We start from the raw sequence: 17,091 nt of genomic DNA, 5'->3' as shown, positions 1-17,091 counted from the left end.
ATGGTTTTATTTGTACCAAAGTGTCAAGCCAATCCTCCACTATGCTTCTCCTTGATGAGATTCCCTCTGATAGAACTTTTGAGAATGCACAACTGACTTCCCTTAAACAACTTACCATATTGGATTATGACACTTTTCCTTGTCAAGTGTATTAGGTTATGTACAAACTTTCCAAGCTTCATCAAAATCGAGATCATTCAAATACAAATTCTTGAGTTCCTTGAACCCAACCACCTCAATCTACATCTCTATCAGCAAAAAATGTCTTCTACTAAGAGGATCTGTAACTTTGTTAGACTTCCCACTCTTGTGTTTCAAAAAAAAAATTTTACTCTGCAAAAACTCAACCCATTTCAAATGCCTTCGGTTCAATTTTCTTTTACTATTAAAATGTTGTAAATCTTGATGATTAGTATACAAAACAAATTCCTTAAGAAGAAGATAGTGTCTCTACTTCATCAATGCCTGAACTATAGCATAAAATCTCTGATCATAAACATAATACTTTTTTTTGGCATCATTCAACTTCTCACTTCTATAAGCAACAGGTCTACCTTCTTGGCTCCAATAACTATTAAAATAGCCATAGAAATGATAAAACTTGTTTTCTGTCATTCTGCTTGGTGGAGGATGCCATTGTGAATATCTCTTTTGTCTCTGAGCCTTAACAAATCCATCACTATTGTTCACTTTATTCAAAAAACTACTAGAACTTTGACCTTTTTCAAATCCTAAGCTAGGTTTTCCATTATTTAATCTTAATTTGGTTAACATTTCATCTAGGAGATCTGAACTCTTCTGTAGTCTACTTGAAACATTTTATTAAAATTTGGAAGTGCTAAAACAGGCTACTCTGTAAATTTCTGTTTCAACAGATTGAAACTCTTATTTGCCTCTACAGTCCACTTAAATTCTTCTCATCCCCTGTCATTGTTTCAGTCAAGGGTCCACAAATACTGCTAAAACCTTTGATAAACTTTTTGTAAAAACTAGCTTGTCCATGAAAAGATCTTACCTCTTTTGCACTCCTAGGAGTAGGCCATTCGAGGATAGCCTTCACTTTCTCAGGGTCCATTTTTAGACCTGTTGATACTAGAAATCCCAAGTACACCAACTCCGTCACTACACTTCTATAAATTTATTAGCAACTTTCCCCCCTCAACTTATCAAACACATTATGAATATGCATCAAATGCTCCTCTAATGTCTTAGTAAAGATTAAACAATGGAAAACTTACCCAAAATATCCTTCAGTACCTCATTCATGAGTCTCATGAAAGTGCTTGGTGCATTTGTTAGCAAGGCATGACTAACCACTCGTACAATCCTTCCCCTGTCTCGAAGGCAGTCTTCCACTCATCTCTTCCTCTGATGTGAATCTAACGGTACCCACTCTTCAGATCTATCTTTGTGAAATACATAGCTCTACTCAAACAATCCATTATATCATCCATACGTGGCAATGGAAATTTGTATTTGATTTTGATCTTGTTGATAGGTCGAGAATCTATAGATTGTGTATGCATCCTCCATTCTCCATTCTTCTTAGGTGCTATTATTGCTGGTATAACATATGGACTCAGAGTCTCTCGAATCAACCCTTTTTGTAACAACTCATGAACTTGTCTGTTCAACTATTCACTCTTTGTTGGTGTCGTTCAGTGCATTTCCTTGTTTGGCAAATGACTTGTGGAATCAAATCCATCTGGTGATTGATCTTCCTTACCAGTGGTAATCCATCAGGTACATTATCTGACACAATATCTAGAAACTCTTGCAACAAATCGACCAGAAGGCACGACTAACCACTCATACAATCATTCCCTTGTCTTGAAGGCAGTCTTCCACTCATCTCCTTCTCTGATGTGAATCTAATGGTACCCACTCTTCAGATCTATCTTTGTGAAATACATAGGTCTACTCAAACAATCCATTATATCATCCATATGCGGCAATGAAAATTTGTACTTGATTTTGATCTTGTTGATAGGTCGAGAGTCTATAGATTGTGTACGCATCCTCCATTCTCCATTGTTATTAGGTGCTAATACTGCTGGTATAACGTATGGACTCAGAGTCTCTCGAACCAACCACTTTTGTAACAACTCATGAACTTGTCTGTTCAACTCTTCACTCTTTGTTGGTGTCATTCAGTGCACTGCCTTGTTTGGCAGATGACTTGTGGAATCAAATCCATCTGGTGACTGATCATCCTTACTAGTGGTAATCCATTAGGTACATTATCTGACACAATATCTAGAAACTCTTGCAACAAATCGACAACTTCTGCAGGTATCTCCTTTACTTCGTTTTTACGATCTTTTGGAATTACAACCAACCACATGTGCTCACACCTCATACCCTTGAGAAATTGCTTTCCATCAACAAAACATATTCTGGCAGCACTACATACCTTTTCTTCTTTGTCCTTAAATGGTTTCAACTTATGTTTCACTCCATCCTTTGTTAGAGTGTAGGTATTTGTACACCCATCATGCACAACATGCTTGTCAAACTACCACGACCTACCCAACAACATATGGCATATGCCCATAGGTATGATATCACAAAGCACCTCATTCTGGTAGCTTCCAATTTTTAACTTCACCAAGCATTGCTCATTGACCATGACCTTGTGGTCATCTTGCACCCAGGCAATACGGTATGGACACAAATGTTTCTGCCCCTTGAGATTTAACTTCACGACCATCTTTTTTGACACCTAATTGTTAGTTCTTCCACTATCAATGATCACATCACAACACTTATCTTCACATTTGCACTTGGTGTGAAACAAGCTCCTCCTTTGATCAGGTTCATTTTCACCACTCAGCACAACTCTTTTGTTAACTAAAACTTCTCCTATTTCAACATCTTCAGAATGCGAGGATTTGACATCTTCATCAACATGCACAACTCTAGCATGGCCTTCAGTTCTTCTATTAGTACTTCCTTGGCACTGAGGACACTCAAATGCCCCATGCCATTCTTCTCCCAATTGAAAATAGGTTCCTCGAAAACCTCCTCTACTAGATCCTTGCCCTCTCCCTCTTCCTCTCTGATCTTTATTATTCTAATCATGGAAATGGTTTGTTTCCCCTCTTGTTCTGATTGCTACTGCTAGCCTCATCCTTCTTCTTTTGATCATCATTTCGGCCTCCATAAGACTGTCCACCAGATCTTCGACCACAACCTTTACGTCTATTTTTTTATCAAACTTGTTCATCATCTTTTCCTCAATTCTTAGGGTCCGTTTGGTTCGTGGAATTTAAAAAATTTGGATTTCTACAAACCTTGGTTTAGCCAAATCAAGGTTTTGCATATCTTGATTCTAATTTTTGGGATTTTACTAAAATTGTTTGTTTCACTCGGAAGATGTGTGTGAAGTGCGTAATCTTGGAGTTGAAGGCAAATTTCAAAAAGTAGTCCAATCTATTGTTTTTACACTCCTTAAAAAACAAAACTAGGTTTTGATTTTCAATTCCTACTTGCTAGTAGGAAGTTGGAAAACTTGGTTTTGAGGCAAAATTGGAAGTCCCGTATGTTAATTCCATTTTGCAAATTTTGAAACAAACGCACAAATTTTCAAATTTGGATTTTGAAAAAGCCAGTTCTTGTCATCTTCTTGGAACCAAACGGACCCTTAGGGCAAAGCGGTACGCCTGCTCAATACTGGTCATTTGAACTAGACGTAGCTGCTGTTGAATGCTTGGCCTCAACCCATGAAGATAACAGACAACTTCCTCCTTATCAGCTTCCGCATTGCCAGTTCTAATGAGAACTCGATAGAAGTCTTCGATATACTCTTGAACAAATCTTCCCACTTGCTTCAACCCTTGCATTTTCTTCAGTAATCAAGCTCATAATTCATGAGAATGAATTGTTGCTTCAATTTATCTATCTTCTGATCCCATCTTGTGATTTTATTATTTCCTCTCCTGTTTCACTCCAATTGAACCTCCTGCCTGTAATATTCCCGTGTATTGAGGTTTGCTGTTAACCAACTGGATGGTTGTACAAGTGTCTAGAATGAGGTGCGCATGGTGTGGGGATAGAGGCCATACGGTGGCTACTATTATAGCCGTATAGTGTGGGGATAGTTGCCATATGGAAGCTTCTCTTATGGTCGTATGGTGGAGGATTGTAGGGAACACTAACAGAAGGCCGTACGGATGCCATAGATGGTTGTATGCCAAAAAGATGGTGCTCCGATTTTCCAAATCTGAGCGAAGTACTAAAGGCGACGGAATAGGGTGAGGGTTGATTCCCACCAAAACTGAAAGAGCAAAAAAGGGAAGATCTTTCACTTCCGAAATGGCGAACAACAGAGAATCCCAACAGGAATTCATAGTACATATAAAATAATCCAAAAGCATGCCTACAAACTACCTACAAGCTGTGCTTAAATACTTGTCGGGAAACATTCTGAGGGTGTACAAAGATAGCCGACGGCGACAAACTACGGAAACAAAATAAAAATGGGCCTGAGATACATTTAAATTAATTTAATCAATCGGCCTGTTACAAAAGTTTGATTTATTATTTATTTAATAACGAGAACATTACAGTCCTCCCGTCCCAAATTTTGCTTGTCCTCAAGCAAATGCAACGCTGGGTGTTGGAGAGTGTGCTCGCCCTCCGACGTCGCATCGTCCGACGGCAGGTGTCGCTAGCATACCAAGTATTCCTTCACATTGCAGTTCCCCAGGACCCTCTCGTGTACTTCGAGGATATCAGTAGGTTCCAAAATAAGCTTCCCTTCTTCATTGAGTTGCGGAAGGTCGGTAGCAACTGTTACGTTTTGCCCTATGGCTTTCTTCAGACAAGAGACATGGAAGACATTATGAATACGGCTACCCTCCGGAAGTCCCAACCCATAGGCAACTACACTAATGCGTCAAGTTACACGATAGGGGCCATAGAGTCAAAGTTTTAGTTTCTCTTTTCCCTTTTCCTTCAGTGAGTATTGTCGATATGGCTTGAGCCGGAGATAGACCAAATCCCCCACTTCGAAACTTCTCTCTATTCTATGTCTGTTGGTGTACATCTTCTATTGATTTTGTACCCTTTGTAGATTTTTCTTCAAGCAACTCAGAATGTCTTGTCTCTCCTGAAGCCAATACCTTGCCCTTGGTGCGCGATTGTCGCCCAACACTGTGTCGATGAAGGAAAGGGGTTCGTACCCATACAGAGCTTTGAAGGGTGCCATTCCGATGGACATGTGGTACGTGGCATTGTAGCAATATTCTCCCAAATGGATCCATTTTACCCACGCTCGCTGTTGTGTTGAAACGTAGTTCCAAAGGTTGCCTTTGTGCCATTTGTTCACAATGTCTGTTTGTCTATCTATTTGTGGGTGGTAACTTGTATTTGGTGATAGTTCTGTCCCTACCTTCTGAAACAGCTCTATCCAGAAGATACTGATGAGTTGTCCATTCCGATCACTGATGATGTTTTGGGGTAACCCGTGCAGACGAAAGACTTCTCTAAAGAACAGATCAGCAACTTGTGTGGTGTGAAGGTCGGAGGGAATGGCGAATAAATGTGCATACTTTGTCAATCTGTCAACCACCACAAAAATTCAAGCCTTTCCGTTCACCTTGGGAAGCCCTATTATGAAATCCATCGATATACTTTACCACTTACGTTTGGAAATCGGCAAAGGTTGTTACAGTCCGACAGTTAGAGTATGTTTGGACTTGTTTTACTGGTAGACCGTACATTCTCTTACACACTGCAACACGTCCCCTTTAAGTCCTTTCCATGAAAACCTCTCCCGAAGACTTCTGTAAGTTTTGAGGAAACTCGAGTGTCCAGCTAGGGGTGAGTCGTGTACTTCCTTCAAAATTTTCTGCTTTAGTTTGGATTCTGGCACCAAATATATCTGGTTTTATAGTAGACGATGTCATCCAACACGCTGTACTGATCATCGTGGGTGTGGGAAAACATACATTATTTCACAGGAAAATGTATTTTTGGAATACTTCAAAATGAACAGTCAAGTGAAATCAGGTAGTGCAAGTATGGGACAAGTGCTCATGGCCTCCTTCAGCTTATCAAAGGTGAGTTGTGCCTTTTCATTCCATTGGAACGACGCCTTCATTGTTAGCTCCGTTAAGGGTTCGTTGAGCTGAGAGAATCCTTAAACGAACCTCCTATAGTAATTGCATAGTCCGAAAAATCCTTGCAAATCCGTGAGTGATTTTGGAGGAGGCCAATCAAGGATAGCTTGAATCTTCTCTTGATGCACTTGAACTTTGTATTTATTTACAACATGCCTGAAGTACAATATTTCTCCCATAACAAATTCACATTTGGATTGCTTGGCAAATAAGGAATGTTCCTCCATAATACTTACAACTTCATTCAGATGCTTCAGGTGCTCCTCCCATGGCTTGCTATAAATAAGAAGATCATCAAAGAATACCAATAAATACTTACGCAATTGTTTGTTGAAGATTTAGTTCATGCATGATTGGAATGTAGCAGGTGCATTGGTCAATCCGAACGGCATGACCATAAACTCATAATGTCCTTAGTGACAACGGAAAGCCGTCTTCTCCACATCTTCATCCCTCATGCGGATCTAATGGTATTCAGAACAGAGATCTATTTTTGAAAAATAGATTGCGCCATGCAATTCATCCGGCAGCTCATCTATCCTTGGAATGGGATATCTATTTTTTATTGTTTTTTGTTCAACGCGCGGTAGTCCACACACATGCGCATCGTCCTGTCCTTGTTTTTGACCAATACCATAGATGATGCGAATGGGCTAGAACTGAGACGGATCCATCCTTTCTCTACCAATTCTTGAATCGTTCTTTCAATCTCATCTTTGAATTTCTTGGGTGGTGATACGGTGTGGTTATGACTGGCTTTGCTCCTGATTCCAACTTGTTGGTGTGTTCAAACCCTCGATGAGGTGGTATGCCAGGAGGAATATCCATGAAAACTTTATCATGTCTACTTAAAATATCTTGAAGTTCATCATCCTGTGGAGGTTTTCGACGCCCCTTTATAGGTTCCGCCGAGATAAAACAATGCGCAGCCCATGCAACGTCATCGTGCTGAAAAAGTGCCTCCATCTGATGCGCAAAAACTTCCTTCAGACCTTCATTTGCCATTCCTTGGAGAACAACCTTCTTTTCGTCAACAACAAAAGTGAAGTCCATCTGTTTGAAGCTCTGAGTGTATTCATCAAAGGTCTGCATCCATTGTATGCCAAGAATAACTTTCATGTCAGCCAGGTCCATTATGAAGAAGTCCTCAGTCATCGTGTGATTCGCCATTGTGATACTCAGCTGAGGAACAAGGTGCATGCACGGCAGGAAAGTCCCTTCGGCGACCTTGACCTGAAAGCTTGTGTGCGCCTCCGTAGGTAGACTTCTTCGTTTTACCAAGGATGAGTTTATGAAATTTAGAGTAGCTCAACTAACATCATTGTAACCTTTTGTCCTTGAAGGGTACCTCATACATGAAAAATCGTGCATCTCGGGCTGCCAACCAAGGCAATGGTTCCTCAGCATTGTACCATGTTTGCAATTCTCTTTGTACGATTTAAACTAACCATGGTGGTGTCATTTTGGAGTTGGTTATCTTCGACTGACATTTCTTCCTGTTCGTCCTCATCATTGGACACGACCTCAATGTAATGGATCTTTCCCTTTCCAAGGTATCGGTGGCCAAGCTCCCAAGGTCCCTTGCAATTGAAACATAATTTCTTCCTTCTTAGTTCCTGTTTGGTAGCGTCATCCAACGACTGCTTCTTGGGTGGAAGTTTGTCCCTCAGAAATGTCGGCGGTTTAGAATGTGAGTAACTTCGAGAGGATGATGCCGATGATGATACCATACTCTGTGCTTTATTGATAGCTTCCGACAGGGTGGCATGATTGAACCCCTTTACCCAACCTTTCAGAGGTTCTATCACTCCGTCCATGAAGAACACTACTCGTCTTCTTTCGGAAATGTCCGTAATCAAAACAAAGAGTTTTTGGAATTCCGCAATGAACTGATCGATCGATCCAGTTTGTCTCAATTGTGCCAAATCTGTGAAGTTGAGTTCCGGATCCTTACCATCAAATCGCTCTATCAATCTCTCCATGAATTTCGCATAAGTATTTATTTGATCATGCCCTAATGTGATGGTGTCGTGATGCCAGCATTCGTGAGCAACTCCTTCCAAGTGCAGCGCGACAAATTTGATTGCTTCATCTTCTGGCATAGGATTCAGCTGGAAGTAGGTATTGACTTTCATTACTCGTGCTTGCACAGATATGGAACCGGATCCATCAAATGGAGACAGATTTACCTTACTTAGCTTTCTTCTAAGATCAGCGTTAAAATATCCTCTATTTCCACCTCCCGAATATCTCATTCTTAGATATGGGTAATCTTTGTAGTATATATCTTCTTCAAGGTTTGCATTTTTCGAGTCTTCTCTCAGTTGTTCTTGCATCTTTTCAAAGGTTGGTTGTTTCCCTCTATGTTGTGCATCCGTCTGTGATGGAAAAGTCGGCATTGAAGGTCGAGAGCGTGCCTGATGAGTGTTTGATTTAATCGACACCCAGTCTGCACTTTGACCATTTTGTTCCTCGGATATTTTGTTTTCTGCCAACTTCTTGAGAGTTTCTTCCATGAGTCATTGTGTATCGGTGATCTGTGCTTGATTTTTGGTAAGTTCCCTCAGTATTGCCATGAGTTTGGCAGTTGTTGGTTTCGGTTCGGCAACCATTCGATCAACAGAATGTGTTAGTCTTCTCTTCCGGCTATAAACTCTCATTCATTGTCCATAGGTTGGCAGGATTGAAGCGGTCTGATACCACTGTATTATTCCCACGTACAGAGGTTTGGTGTCAACCAACTAGATGGTCGTACAAGCGCCTAGAATGAGGCCCGTATGGTGTGGGGATAGAGGCTGTACGGTGGCTACTATTATAGTCGTATAGTGTGGGGATAGTGGCCATATGGAAGCTTATCTTATGGCTGTACTATGGAGGATTGCAGGGGACACTAACAGAAGGTAGTACGGATGCCAGAGATGGCCGTATGGTGGTCAGAGCTGGTGTACGGTGTAGAAAGAGGGGGTGTATAGAGTGAGGTTGAGTTGGCTGTACGACAGGCGGCATGTTGGACTGAGGGATGGCAAGAAGAATGTACGGAGGTGGTGGAAGGAGGGTGAAGGCTGTATGACGACTGAAGGAGTAGCACGGATAGGGGGAAGAAGTGTACGAATGAGTCTATGGTGAGAATACTCCTATTCATTCATACACACATAGATTTATATGGAATCCATATACCAAATAAGAAATACTCGAATGCAGATAATTCCTCCAAGAAATATATATGCCGAAAAGATGGTGCTCCAATTTGCCAGATCCGAGCGAAGTATTACAGGTGACAGAATAGGGTGAGGGTTGATTCCCACCGAAACCGCAAGAGCGAAATAGGGCAAATCTTTTACTTCCAAAATGGCGAACAATAGAGAATCGCAACAGGAATGTGCAGTACATAGAAAATAATCCAAAAGCATCCCTACAGACTACCTACAAGCCGTGCTTAAATATCCGTCGGGAAACTTTCCGAGGGTGTACAAAGATAGCCGATGGCGACACAAACTACAAAAACAAAATGAAAATGAGTCCTAGATACATTAAATCAATCGGCCTGTTAGAAAAGTTTGATTTATTATTTATTTTATAACAGGAACATTACACTGCCAATCTATTTTTGTGTGAGCCTTCAGTTTGGCTTTTTCAAATTTGACCCTATCGATATCTTCAATATCCTCATACTCAAAGTATTCTTCTAATTTATTGATCCAAGTGATCGATTCCTTTACGTTAAGATTTCCTTAAAATGTGGGAACCTTAAATTTAGGTCTTTTTCCAAGCTTGGAAATGATCCTAAAATGCTTTTTTTCTTCTGGGTTTCAAAACTTCTTCTTCGTGATCAATTTGTCCTTCTCTTTCATCCTCATTCTTATCTCTTACGGTGAGATTCATCCCTCTACGCATCTGTTCTTGCAATGCTTGCATTTGCCTCCGGAGGTCTCGAACCTCAGGTGTAACACCTCAGGCATCACGCTCTCGTCGTAGAGGCATTTTCGCGCTTCCTTTGGAAATGTAGTGCAAAATGCCTCACAATTGGCGATATGTCCACACGCTTATCCCAAACCACTATCATGGCGGAAATTGCCTCCTAGTCGGCAATTTGTTTACACACTTAGGAATTCTTGCTTTGATAGCACTTGATGAAGGGTGCTTTGCTTAATACCACAACACGACAAAAATAGTGAAACAATGCAAATTGAGAGGACAAAATATGGGTTTCTTATTATCGCTGTGAATGCAAAATTACAGAATTACAATATGCAAACCCACATGGGCGCCTTCCTTAGAATTGTCTGCACGACAGAGCTGCGATTTTCACCCATAATTGCCCTAGATAACCTACAAGCTTTCCTTATGTAGGCATTTTTCATTGCTTTCAAGGTTCTAGACACTAAGCCCTAACTCTTGAGGCTGACCAACCCCATATTATATTAATTTATTACACTTTATTACATAGGATTGATCAAGAGAAATTATAAACTACATTTTTGGATGGGTTCACTTCTGGAGACCATAACTTGCAAACCATTGACTCAATGGGCTACTATAATCCCATTTCAGAATCCTTGACTAAAGGTCTACAACAGCTAATTGCCCAAGTGTCCATCAGTTGATAATTCACCTCGTTTCAGAGCCATTTAGGTCTATATCGCTGGACCTGATGTTTGAATAGCCAAAATTTATACCGAAAACCTACAATAGCTGCACTAACAAATATGATATGTCAATAAAACTTATTTGGCAGGCTGATATGTCCAAGTTGAACCCTTAAATATGAGATTAGAACAATCTGAGCATATAATACCAACTTACTAAAATTAGCATGGTCCCACAAATAAGAACTCTGCATAGGAATAGCCCTTATTGGAAACACAAAACTAGAAAATTGGAAGTAGAAATCTTTTTCGGGTATGCAAGATTGCCGTGACACCCAGAATGCTCATGAATCAATGTAGTTATGAGTTTAATAGCTTCAAATATGTTTATAATTTGCTTATATTACTGATTGATTCCTCTTTTAATATATTTCTGTATCTCTTGCTGTCTTCTTCTCCTTAATCGACGTCACCATATATCTTTGTGTCATAGTGTGCTCGCCACGTTCATGTAATTTGCAGATCTTATTTACAATAATCACTGTTTTTCCACCCATATTTTTTTCCTATTGGTCGATGCTTTCCACAGATTGATTGAGTTTTGTTTGACTTCTTGAGATCTTTTCTTTTTCTTCGTATGTATCCCCTTGTGGAAAGAAGACTTTGCTCTTTTTTATATTTTTATTTTTCAAGATACATTTTATGACGAGCCGTGACTTCTTAATATAATTTAGTCTTTTCATAACAACAGATAATTTTACTATTGGTCGTGTTATCTAATTGTTGATGTTAATGGCAATATATTTGTTAGTAATTGCTGACTAACTGCGTCTTTGATTAATGTTACATCTTGGATTATCTGGAGCATTGTTTAATTGTAGAAAGCACTAGATGTTCAGGAGAGTTCTAAGTTGACTTATTTCAACAACACCTCTCAGTATGAAGTCTTTGAGGATTGTGTCTTTGCCATAAGCACCCATTTGTGCCTTCCCTTAATGTCATCATGATGATATATTCAATATAACAATTTACGTTTTTATCAACTCACACTCCTATTGAATGTGGGCCATCTGCAGAACTATAGGATTGATATTAGGATTTTTATTAGATAGTCTATCCAGCGATGTGAAGACATATCCATATCATTGACTATATCTTTTAGCTCTCTAGTTAAGGTACCCTTCCATCAGAGCAATATTAATAATATAATTGTTCCCTTTGGTTGACATAATTTGGAAGTGAGAATTTGGCGACATTAGCACATTTTAATTTAATATCATTATTCCTTATTATGTATGATGTGTGATGATATACTTATGACTTTGTTCATTATATTTTATCATGATTGTGGTATAACACTTTCATTTATTCTTAATATTATATATTTTTGTATATAATTACTGCCTTATTATATTATCATTTATATTATGATTTTAATATTATTCATTGTTTTTATTTATATTAATGTATATTACCATTTTATAGTAATAATATATTATTATATTTTAAAATAATACTATGCTATATTTATTTATTATTTCTTATTAAATCTTTATTTAGAAATAATGGTACACCACAACAATCATATTTCTATTTCATAAAATCAGAGGTAAAGATCTCTATCACAGCTACAATCTTAAACACTCCCTCCTAGCAAGAGAGAGACCTTTAGTATGACAAGCACACATAGCTCCAACAAGAAATGTTAATGATAAATTCGAATCACATGGATTGTCATTAAAACATGTCATCTCATCATAACATTTTTCACCATAAATGCACATGAAATTAAAGTCAGAGTTAGACAGATGACTTCCGCATGTCTACACGTAGAGGGTAGTCCACCATATCTACTTGCAAAGGGTGAAAATGAGGGCTTTCAGCTCAGATTTCTCCCAGAGAGGAATGCATTTCCACCATGCCTACTTGTAGAGGGTGGTCCATCATACCTACTCGTAGAGGGTGGACCAAGGGCTTTCACCTCAAACTTCTCCCGGAGATTAATGCATTTCCACTATGCCTACCCGTAGAGGGTGGAACAAGGGATTTCATTTCAGACTGCTCCTACAGAGAAGAACTCATTAACAACATGTATAAGAATGATTGAGATGCTCTCTCAATAGAGACTCCCTCTCAGCAGGGACAACTTTGATCACCACAATAAGATAGCTGATTCCAGTTTGACCAAACAAGGAGATTTAGCAGTTACACCGCCACATAAATTTGCAAAGAATTTGACACTTCCCTCTGTCACATAACCTCCTTTTGAAGCTGAAAAAGTATCCCTCTGGATATTTCCTATATATGATCTTCCTCTTTTGGGAAGAGATGTAAATTCAATTTAGTCCAAGACTGCAAGAAGTGTCCCCATTTGCATATAATCTCTCGTCACCCCATTGTTTCTTGTCTTGCAATCATGAGGGATTAATAATAACTCATAAAGTAAACTTATTATGAAGAGATATAGAGAGATCAATTCGGAAAGTACATACTATTCAATATTTCCAGATAGAATCATAAAATACTTATCTTCTTGTAGTCAAATTGCCTTTCAGTTATAGTGAAATAAATTATTGGACAACTGTTTGAAACAATGTATCTGATCTGTCTATATACATGAACCTTTAAAATTTTGATGATCATATATGATCAGACATATTGTTTTTCAGTCCACAGAGATGAACCAATAATCATAATATTTTAAAACTGAGACCGAACTACTCAAACCTTACTAGGTCCTTCACACAGAGATACAGAAGTGACAAACTCACAATATGTGATATGCAATAAATAATAACCTATAGAGTTAACCATTCTAACATAACTGTAGACTGTATTTAAAAAAGGGGTACTGACAAAAGTAGGAAACGATCTCCCTTAACTCATACTTAATCGACACTTGTTGCAAAATGACGATGTCATGACATGCCCACCACAATCCAAAAATCATCTTTGGAAACAATGACAACCGAAAAACTGCCATCACATGAGAAAATTGCCTCTGCAACAGCATGCACAACAATCTTGTCCAAAGAAGTGATCAGATCAAATGCTATGCTTTTCTTGAAAATGTATTAGATGAAGACCGGGATAATGGTGCCATGTGTGAGATTGTAAGAGCTTATTTGCAAGAACTACAAGTGTGATTCTAGTTTCTACTTTGCTAAAATATGTTCTATTTTCTTTGCTTGCATTTTCACTTGGTGGAGAAATTCTTTCCACATACAATGATGAGTCTAATTGAAGACTGCAAAGCTTGCAAGTGAATTTGTAAATTGTTTTTGCAGAGAGATCTGAGTGTCTACCAACCATCATCATAGTCGCCATTCCTTGGGTTCACACAAGAAATCCAGCTTTACTTCTCAATATTACTTACTGGATTGAATCAAGTAATACTTCTGAATGTCTGCCATCATGATGTCTACTTTGAATATATACTCGATAAGACTCTCAACTGGTAAAACACGTGAACGACACATTATCATATGCCATCTCAAGAGACTTCTTTTTCCATGAGAAAATGTTGAAAGAATTCCTAGTAACTGAAGGAATACTGTCGGACACAAAGTGTCAGCTGTTATAATGACAATTATGAATGCCAAAATTGATGTGGTCACCTCATATCTACGAGCAACCTTGAAGCATACCTCGCACAGTGAAAAGACATAGCTTGAATATATGGACACAAAAACATAAGAAGCTCCAGTGTTGAATACACAATAGTCAGCCCAATCAACACAAAAAGCCTCTTCATAGGCCGACTGCTAGAGCTAATCCCAGGAAATATTTCAAATGGGCAATTATTTAGATCACTTGGACAGTAATTTAAGCAAGGACTATACAGAACTTTCTGTCAACCTGGTGTTACAAAAACAAATGTAGGTAACTTTACATGGATAAATATATGAGGACTGTGGCCCATTCAGATCATCCTGATTGCTGCATTGTGTGTACTATTTTTATCTGGTGTTTACTCTTGCATTATATATCTCTATTATCACACCTTATTACATTGAAAATGGCCAAGCCCATCAATTTGAAGGAGTTTAGGAATATCTTTGAAGCCCTTTTTTTGAAACTTTCACCAAAATTTCAACCCATCTTTTTTAAGGCTTATGCTAATCTTGATTGTAAATAAGATTAAGACTCAAAAATATTGGCAATATTAAGTTAAATCCATCAGTTTTCAACAATATTTAGTTTTGTCCAAGGATCAACCATCTTGATAAATCATTAAATCAGATTTCTTATTAAAATGACAGGATTTAATAGGCTGCCCAAACTTAGATGCTTACTTTGCATGCAATTATAAATGGAATTCAGATGACCTCAAAAGGTCTTCTGCACAAAAACATGCTCCCTGTAATTTTGGTTGCTTAGTACCAAATCAAATAATTTTGTATATTACTTGATGCAATCTTCTGTGCAACTTCAATGTTTCTGGTCCAAATCTAAATTGCTATGAGTTGTCTTTTTGTGGTCTGATAGGGACAATTCTGATATAGCCACCGTCTCAGAACAGGTTTAATTTTCTGCATCATTACATGACTCGATATATGGGATATTTTCTGTGCAAGAGATCTATGGTTTCTATTATAGATGCTACTAATATTTCTACTCCCTATCTGTGATTTTAGAAGTGTGCTGTTTCCAGAGTGGAATGCTCCCTAGCTACATTTCTTAGTTGACATCAGTTCTAAGCTCTTTGTGAATTGATATATGTAGTATTTTGGACTGAAACACAGTCCATTATTGAATTTGTCAAATTAGTTAGGAGTGCTGAATTCAATCACTCCCATGGCAATTTGTTTTGCATTTATGCCTTTTTGTTTGTTTTGAATTTGTGGTGTAGTTCACAATTTTATCATTTATAATTATGACGTGATTTGTGTCTTGCCCAATTTTCAGGTTCTTGCTCTTAGGGGATCATATCATGGTGACACTTTGGGTGCTATGGAAGCCCAAGCGCCATCGGCCTATACTGGCTTTTATCAACAGCCATGGTATGAGTTGATTTTATTTTAAGATTGCTATAGAAAGAAATAACCAAAATGCTATTGTATATCCTGTTATTTTACAACCCCTCCTTATAGTATCAATATTGCTTTTCTGTTGCTCATTTTCTAAAAGGTAAAATGAGAACTATAGTGCCTGTTAAATAATGAATAATTTCATCCTAAAGTAGTAGAAAGTAGGATTGAAAACAAGTGGCACACTATTACACTAGTTTATGTTTGTCAATTGCATGCTTTTGACATCTCATAAATGTCATGGATCTACTCTTGAATATTGGAAATCTGTTGTTTAGTCATTTATTCTTGTTAGAAAAATATAATGCTCATATTGTTCATTGATGCACTAGGTAGTGAAATAGATGAGGCATTCTTGTATGAGGAGGTTCATAGTAGCTGATGAATGACCCTTCATGGTTTATTAGATCATTAATCAATCAATTCATTACAATACTTTTGGCACATGATTGTATCTAACATATTTGGTCGGCCTTTGGTGAATCAATTTAACCATGCCTAGATTCAGACATTTTCAGACTAGTGAACCTCTGCCAACTAATCTTCCCATTCTGCTTTGTCCATCCATCCATTCCCTTCTAGCCAGATTTGACTAATTCCTTATGGATAGTTCCAAGAAATCCAACCAAATAATTAATAATTTACTACATGGAGAAAGCTGTGCACACACATACATATTTATCTGTCATATATTTAACTGAGTGTGGAAGGGTGGGAGTTATAGGTGGTATATTAATTTCCCCCCTTATTCTAGCAGGCTTATTAATTAGGAGGGCTTCTTTCCTAGTTGTAGCTAAGGTAGGTAGTTGCAGTTTATCAAACTGAATATTCGGATATCAAATTTGGTTTATTTTATGTTGCTTCATTCTTTCTTCATCTGCCTTCCTTTTGTTGTCCCCAATGTCTCTCCAGACACTACTTTGTAGGTACAATCCTACCATGGATACTTAATAAAAAGGGGCAGCAAATTGGCTCCAATAGCTCTGCTGACTCCAATTACTGAGATCAGTCCAAACTCATGCGAATCAATGTGGGCATCCATGAACTAAAATTAGGCTTACCATTTGGGAAATGGTGGTGCTACAGGGAAGGGGAAATTATAGTTCGATTCTGTTCCTGCCACCTTTCCTACATCCATGTTGGGTGGAAAGATATAGAACTATAATTCTTTATTTTGCTCAGGAGTAAACCATGATTAATATTGACTACAGCACATTGGCTACTCGGGTATTTAAAGTCCTTAGCATTAGCGTGTTTTCACTTACAAAAGTCTGTGACAAAATAGCAAGACCAGAGAAATATACCTCATTAAAGTATCTAAACTTTACCAATATCTTACTTTCATACTTGGTG

At 38.3% G+C, this 17,091-nt stretch overlaps 1 protein-coding gene across 4 annotated transcripts in view; it reads left to right on the top strand.

Annotated features, from left to right (window-relative positions):
- The window catches only part of BIO1 (adenosylmethionine-8-amino-7-oxononanoate transaminase), a 287,024-nt gene that overhangs the window by 179,642 nt on the left and 90,291 nt on the right, over positions 1-17,091 (top strand). For all 4 annotated transcript variants that reach the window (XR_016364885.1, XR_016364884.1, XM_089832134.1 and 1 more), the window contains exon 7: positions 15,617-15,711. Coding sequence is in view for 2 of the 4 variants with exons in the window: in XM_089832134.1 (XP_089688260.1) it covers positions 15,617-15,711 (95 nt within the window). In the remaining 2 variants the exon portion in view is untranslated. The remainder of the gene's footprint in view (positions 1-15,616; positions 15,712-17,091) is intronic.

This window comes from Cupressus sempervirens, chromosome 5, assembly GCF_028749045.1.
Source record: "Cupressus sempervirens isolate cs-2001-9-10 chromosome 5, ASM2874904v1, whole genome shotgun sequence".
NCBI classification, from domain to species: Eukaryota; Viridiplantae; Streptophyta; class Pinopsida; order Cupressales; family Cupressaceae; genus Cupressus; species Cupressus sempervirens.
The sequence above is the reverse complement of the archived record's forward strand: the minus strand, read 5'-3'. Positions and strand labels throughout refer to the sequence as shown.